This window comes from Callospermophilus lateralis, chromosome 12 (genome assembly GCF_048772815.1).
Source record: "Callospermophilus lateralis isolate mCalLat2 chromosome 12, mCalLat2.hap1, whole genome shotgun sequence".
Taxonomy (NCBI): Eukaryota; Metazoa; Chordata; class Mammalia; order Rodentia; family Sciuridae; genus Callospermophilus; species Callospermophilus lateralis.
The window spans coordinates 79,181,003-79,188,866 of record NC_135316.1 but is presented as its reverse complement, the minus strand read 5'-3'; the positions used below and the strand labels follow the sequence as shown (position 1 = coordinate 79,188,866).

The following is a 7,864-nucleotide window of genomic DNA, read 5'->3' as shown; positions in this document are numbered from 1 at the left end:
GTAGTTTTGATTTATATTTCTCTAATTACTAGAGATGTTGCACATTTGTTCATATATTTGTTGATTTTATATGTTCTTCTGAGAAGCATCTGTTCAGTTCCTTGGCCCACTTAGTGATTGGGTTATTTGTCTTTTGGTGTTAAGGTATTTGAGTGCTTTATATATTATAGAGATTAGTGTTCTATGTGATGGGTGCATATAGGCTTCAGGATGCTTCCAACAAGAAACTGGGATATCGCTGCTTCTATCAAAGGACAACAGAACTGATAAGACATCACCAAGGTCTCTGAGGGCCTGGCTGCACCGTGCCTATTAGATTCTCTACTAGAGACGCTAACAGTTATCCAATTGCTGAGGTAACAGGGAGTCTTGCATGGGCTTGCCCATCTTTTGTTTCTACTACTAACAGCCAACAAGAATGATTCCCCTCTCACTAGTCATATAATCTAATACCTCCATGTTCTCACATCCTACTTGATAAATATCTCAGCCAACCCTCCAGTCCCCCTTCCACCATCAAAAACTGTAAATCATTATGCAAACTAATTGACTATATGATAGAAGATTACTGAACTCATCATTTCTGATTTTAGTGAAAAAATTGCAAATGTAAATATAGAAGCTGATATAAGGCTGGACGTTGGGTACAATGAGTGCTGTAATATTGATCTTTCCCTTAAGTAGGAGGTATTGGTAACCTGTAGGGAAACTGTAAGACAATAGGGCAGAAGCTGTAATACCTTGGGTCTACACTGGAAGAGAATTAGACACATTGACATCAAGAAAAACCAAGGGAGGAAAGTACCCCAAACAAACCAAGATGCTACAAACAATAGGATCCATAAGTAGTATGGTAGTTGAAATGTCAGAGAAGCAGTTTAGAATATACATGAATAAAATGATTTAAAAATTAAAGAATGATGTAAGAGAGCATATGCAGGCAGGCAAAAATTGGTTACTCCAACAAAGAGATAAGAGAACAAATACAGGCAACCATTGATCATAACAACAAAGAGATAAATGAGCAAATGCAAGTTGCAACGGATTTATTTCAGAAAAGGATAGAGATATTGAAAGCAAACAAACAAACAGAAATTACTGAAATGAAAGAAACAATAAGCCAATTAAAAAACTCAATAGATAGCATCACCAACACACTAGATCCTGTGGAAGACAGGACCTGAGACAATAAAGACAAAATATACAATCTTGAAAATACAGTTGATCTCACAGTGAAGATGGTAAGAAACCATGAACAGAATATCCAAGAATTATAGAATACCATCCAAAGACCAAATTTAAGATTTATTGGGATAGAGGAAGGTTCAGAGATTCAAACCAAGGGAATGCACAATCTCTTCAAAGAAATAATATGAGAAAATTTCCCAAGCATGAAGAAAGAATTGGAGAATCAAATACAAGAGGCCTGTAGAAGGAGTCGTGGTTGTGAATCAGTGGTAGAGTGCTCATCTAGCATGTGTGAGGCCCTGGGTTTGATCCTCACCACCACATAAAAATAGATAAAATAAAGGTATTTTTAAAAGATGTAAGCATAATAAAAAAGAGCCTATAGGACACCGAAGGTACAAAATTACAACAAATCTACACCAAGTCACATTAAAATGAACAAGCCTAGCATACAGATTGAGGATATAATTTTAAAGGCCACAAGAGAGAAAAATCAGATTACCTATAAGGAAAGACCAATTCAGATCTCAGCAGATTTTTCAACACAGACTCTCAAAGCCAGGAGATCCTGGAACAACATATTCCAAGCATTAAAAGATAATCTTATATCTGACATTTGTATTTCTTCTAATTGGGAATTTTCTTACTAAAAATGATATTAGAATAAATAAATGGGATAATATCAAACTAAAAAGTTTCTTCACCTCAAAGGAAACCATCAAGAACATGAACAGAAAGCCTACAGAATGAAAGAAAATCTTTGCAACCTGCACCTCAGATAGAACACTAATCTTCAGAATATACAAAGAATTTAAAAAAAAAAAAACTTAACACCAAGAAAAAAAATCACCCAATGAATAAATGAGCAAAGGAACTGAACAAGCACTTCACTGAAGGAATGATTGGTGAAGAAATATATGAAAAAAATATTCAGCATCTCTAGCCATTAGGGATATGCAAATCAAAACCACATGGAGATTCCATCTCACTCCAGTCAGAATGGCAATGATCAAGAATACAAGTAACAATAAATGTGGGAGAGGATAAGAAAAAAAGTTTTATTTATACATTGCTGCTGGGACTGCAAATTGGGGTAACCATTAGAAAAAGCAAAATGGAGATTCCTGAGAAATCTTGAAATGGAACCACCATTTGACCCAGTTATCCCACTACTCAGTACATACTAAGATGACTTAAAATCAGCATACCATAGGGATGCAGCCACATCAATCTTTATGGAGCTCACCTAACAATAAACATGCTATGGAGCCCAGCTAGGTGCTCTTCAACAGATGAATGGCTAAAGAAAATGTGGTATATATAAAAAAATGAAATAATATTCAGCCATAAAGAAGAATGAAATTATAGCATTTGCTAGTAAATGGATGGAACTGCAGATATCAAGCTAAGTGAAATAAGGTAATCGCCAAAAGCCAAAGGCCAAAAGTTCTCTCTAATGTTTGGATGCTAACTCACAACAAGGGATAGTGGGTAGAAGTTCATTGAATTAGACAAAGGGGAGGGAAGAAAAGGAATGGGGATAGGAATAGGAAAGACAGTACAATGAATTGACATAACTTACTTATGTTCATACATAAATACATGACCAGTGTCACTTCACATCATGTACAACTGCAAGAATGGGATCCTAACTAGAATAACTTATATTCTGTGCATGTATAATATATCAAAGTGCACTCGACCATCACCTATATCTATAAAGAACAAATAAAAACATTAAAAATATATAAAAAAGATACAATTACTTGATGTATATTTTGCCTCATTTGTTTTAGTTTATATTTTGTAAGTCTCACTTCTTAAACCCAATTTAACACTTAAGGTCTAATTTGTTCACTGCCACTGCCATACCTCATCTTTCCATTATCTATAGCTTTCTGCTCAGGATATTGTCTCTTTGTATTTAGTTCATTTACTTTCAGGGACTCTATGAGATGATTTATAAGATATTTTTCTTGTAAAATTTTTTTAAAGCTATTCTTTTTTCTCCATCAATTTGAATGAAGCATCAGATCTCTGGTTCCTTTATATAAACATCCTTTCAAAATGTAATGTCCTTCATATGACAAAATCATATTCTGTGTAAAATCAAACACTTATTTCTTGGAATGGAAAAAGGGGGATCAAAACATGGCTAAGTTAAAACTTTGTAACTTAGGTTTCAAATCGTTCATTTGTATGTCTGTATACTTTTACTTTGTTTCTAGGAGTATAATAACATCTGTTTAATCTTTCATTCTTTCACTCATTCAACAATTTTTTTCTTGGATGCCTCTAATGGGCTGTACAACAGAGATTTGTTTATATTCTAGTAGAAGAGGAAGAGCAAGAACTAACTTAAAAGTGATACATTATATCATGCATTTTGACAATATTTCTATGTTACCACTACATTTATGTGACAACATACATGGAAGAAGAAGCACAGGTAGAATGAAGTAGAAAAATTATTGAATAATGGGATGGGATAGGGTTTACTGAAATACTAAATAAGGTCACTTGTATAGAGCTTTCAAGAAGAAAACATTTGAGTAGAGATTTTAAGGAAGAAAGAAATTAGATAAATAATCAAATGTTTTGCCAGATTATAACACAAGTAGTCTGTAGTCCAACTTCTGATAGGGTCCTTATTTCCTTCTGAAAGCTCAGGAGCCAGGTCTGCATATCTGTTGCCATTCTGGTCATCTGAACACCAGAATCCCTGTTCAACTCTTCTTACAATAATCTAAAGCTTTTCCAGCTCACTATTACAAAGCCTTACAAACTCTTTGTGGGAAAAAGGTTTTTGACCCATACAATCAGTTTATTCAGAGGAACGTCCCCACTTCTCACTACACAAATGTCTGATTCTGTTAGCTTTTTTTTAAAAAATCAAACCTTCATATTTCTATACTTCAAATATTTCCACACTAAAAATAGATGTACTCTCAACAGTGAGATTTCACTCTAACCAAAGCCTCTGATAAAAAACAACTAGAGGATGGGCATATGATCCCAAGGGCTCAGTCCACAGATGGCCAACTCCAATTCTCTGGGTCCAAGGTGAGTCAGTACACTATGAGGGAAAGGCCCAGTGGAGGAAAGCTGTTCCTCTCATGGCAGTGAGAAAGCAGAGAGACAGGAAGGGATCATAGAAAAGCAGGAGCTCTCCTGGCATGACCACAGTGACCTAGCTCCTCTAGGCGCACCCCACCTGCCCTCAGTTACACCCTGAACTGAAACTTGGACACTCCAGTTAGGTTATAGGCTCCACATTCCAATAATTTTATCACTATTTCTGCATGAATATAGGAGTGTGGGGGTGGGGGGACTTATGCCCAAAGTATAACAGACTGTAAGCCTATGTACTCTGTTTACTGAGGCTGAATGATCACACATTCAAGCCCAGCCTGAGCAACTTAGCAAAATTTTGTCTCAAAATAAATATATAAATAAATAAGTGGCTGGGGATGTACCTCAGTGTTAGAGAATTTGACTGATATGTTTGAGACCCTGGGATCAATCACCAGTATGTCCCCTCAGCCAAATAAATAAATAAATAAATAACTGCTTGAGGGATTGAGTTCAAAACTTCTTCCCATTTCATCATGTGAGGATATGGCCACAAAATGTTCTGACCTTGAACTGGGAGAAGTGAAACACTACCAATTAATTACCCATTCCAAGGTAATTTGTTATAGCAGCAGGAAGAGACTCCTGCATCTGAGAAGACCTCCATATCTTCTCTGTGGGAAGGACACTTTTGCCAGTTTTAGGATTCTTGGCGTCCATATTTTGTTTTTTATCACTCTGAAAATATCAACCCACTCTTTTTTGAATTCCAGAGTTTCCAATGAGAATTCCCCAGCAGGACTATATGGGGCAATTAGGATGAAGCCTTCCTCCCTCTTAGCCCCATAGGTGTTAAGACTGTGCTTAGGGAACAGATCATGTTGTTTCAGTATCATAATGGGAGCCAAGTGCTATTATATTTTGAAACCAATGATTTGGAAGAAAAAGAAATTGAATACCTTGAGTGTAGATATGATAAGGTCTTCAGAAGCCCAGAATTATTAGAAATGTTTAGAATTGAAATGACAAGTCCTTTGAATTTGTAAACAAGTAAATATCAGCCTCCATAACCAACTGAACCAAATATATATATATATGTATGTCTGGAGTCCATTTGTATTCTTGTTGTGACATGGAAACAGTTCTGGAGGCCCCAAAGGGAGATGACCACTGAGGGTTTAGACCAGGCATGGTTGGTCCTTTTCTTGCTCTTTCCTCACAAGGAGCCATTGTGAGGACGCTTCAAACAGCGGGTATATAAGAAAGTGGCCAGGGCTGGGTTTTTGTCCACAAGTACAGGAAGCTCTTGGTGGTGACCTGTCGGACTCCCAGATAGATAGTGCGTTTGGTGGTTGGTGGTTGGTATTCGGTGGTTGGTGGTTGGTGGTTGGTGGTGCTGTGGTGTTTGGCTTTTGGTTTTTTGATTTGGGTTTGTTATTTTGCTTTGTTTTTGGTTTTTGGTTTTGCTTTGTTGTTTTGGCTTGTTATTTTGTTTTTAAGCTAGCATCCTTAGTTGGTGTTCCTGCTTAGGATGTTTAGCCCGAGTAGTGAGAGTAGTGAGAGTAGTGTAGCAGCACTGCAGGTGCCAGGTTCCTGCAGTGTGGCAGCCTTCATGGAGCACTATGAGTTCATGAAGGTCATCGGGCGTGGTGGGTATGGCCAGGTGAGCCTAGCCCTCCATCGCCTCTCAGGGGCACAGGTGGCAGTGAAAGCCCTGGCACTGGAAGTGCAGAACATTCCGGCCTTCAACGAACCCCAGATAATGATGAGTCTGGAGCACCCCAACGTGGTCCAGCTGTTTCACGTGATTGGCACCGAGAGCACCGTCTACATGGTGATGGAGCACGTAGGTGGGGGACAACTGCTTGAGCACATCAGACGTGGCATGCAGGTGGAGGAGGTCCGGAGGGTTTTCAGGCAGATCGTGTGTGCCGTGGGCTACCTCCATGACCAGGGCATCGTGCACCGAGACCTGAAGCCAGAGAACATCATGCTGGATACCAGAGGCACCGTCAAGCTGATCGACTTTGGTGCCGCCACGTGGTTCAGGGCTGGGGAGAAGCTGAGGCGGATCTGGGGCACACTCCCATACCTTGCCCCTGAAGGTGTCTTGCGGCACGAGTATGAGGGACCCCCGGTGGACGTCTGGAGCCTGGGGGTCATCTTGTATTTCATGCTGACACGGAGCCTCCCATTTGACTCCACGTCCTATGAGGACCTGCTGATGCGGATCACTCACGCAAGGTACGATGTCCCTGACTCAGTGCCTGTCAGAGCCCGAAGGCTCATCCACAGCATACTGACTGTGCAGCCCCCGAAGCGGCCCACAGTCAAGCAAATCTCTCGGCACCCATGGCTGAAGCAGGGTGGGGAGCGTGTACCCCAACAGCATAGTGAGGCTCTTCCCAAACACCCAGACCCCCAAATAATGGCGCTCCTGGTTGACAATGGTCTCGATCCATACCAAACCTGGGTGTCTGTGGCCAAGAGAAAGTTTGATGCAAGGATGGCCAACTACTTGATTCTGCAGCACCAGAAAAGCCAGCGGGTAGAGTGCATGTACCCAGGGAAGCCTGTGCCTCGCAGGGTTAGGCTTTCCTCTTGTCCTGCGGGCCTTTCCCGTGGCCCTGTGCTCCCAAGGAGGAGCACGAGTGAGCCTGCCCTTCAAGCCTTGCCCTTGCCCCATAAGCACCAGCTGCCCGAGGAAGCCAAACAGCCAGGGCAGGTGGGCATCAGAAGGGCCAGCCTGCCTGCTCTTCCTCTGGACTTGCAGCCTGCTGAGGCCCCGCCTCCTGACGAAGCCTCCCAGTCTGACTCGGTGTCCTACTTGCCCAACCGCTGGAAGCGCCTGCTCAGGTTAGTAGAGACCGTCCGCAGCAGTTCGGCCCAAGATGTAGCCCCAGAGGAACCCCGAGAACCCAGGAAGAGCTGGACTAGGAGGATCCTTAACTGTGTCCAAAGACTGTGCTGTTGCATGCCACGTGCCCGCAATAGAGTGTTTCCAAGGGTTCGCAGGAGAAGCGAGCCGGAGCCGGAGCCGGATCAGTAGACCTTCTGTGGCTCCAAGAAAGTGGAGAGCTGAGCCAGACAGGACCAGTGGACAGCCTGCGATTCCTCTGCCCCCACCTGCGGAAGACACCTGAGACTGTTCTGCCTGGGACACTTCACCCTGCCCTGCCCCTTTCCCTTCTCCCATTCCTCTGACATGTTTTTTGATAACATTGATTTTGGACAAATTGTATAATAAAATTTGTGTTGCAAAATTGAAAAGTGCTCTGACTCAAAGAAAGGAGGGTCCTCAGGGTGGGTCAGGTCCCACCAGCCATCATCTCCCAGGCCTGGACCACCGTGCCTCCCTCTCCAGTGTACTAGACTCCCTTGCCCTTAGAATAGATGGGGACTCACTTGTCTTGAGCCAGTGTAGAACATTCACTTGCTTTCACCTAGTACAGGCTGGCTTCTGTTGATCCCGTGTCCATGGAGTCTCCCAGTGTCCATGGAGTCTCTCCCATTGAGCCACTGTAGACATGACCTTTAGCTGGTGACCATGGTCAGGAGGAATACCTCCAAGAAGGCATGGAAGACCTCAGTGTTCCAGGGCATC

At 41.8% G+C, this 7,864-nt stretch overlaps 1 protein-coding gene across 1 annotated transcript; it reads left to right on the top strand.

The window, feature by feature from the left end:
- The first annotated feature begins 5,791 nt into the window (after window positions 1-5,791).
- On the top strand, window positions 5,792-7,309 carry LOC143411472 (sperm motility kinase 2B-like). Its single transcript, XM_076872247.1, has one exon. It carries the CDS (start codon window positions 5,792-5,794, stop codon window positions 7,307-7,309), a length of 1,518 nt encoding a protein of 505 aa, XP_076728362.1.
- Window positions 7,310-7,864: the final 555 nt, after the last annotated feature.

What these genes read in the sequence shown, in the direction of transcription:
- LOC143411472 (XM_076872247.1), top strand. Translation starts at nt 5,792, where the DNA reads ATGTTTAGCCCGAGTAGTGAGAGTAGTGAGAGTAGTGTAGCAGCACTG.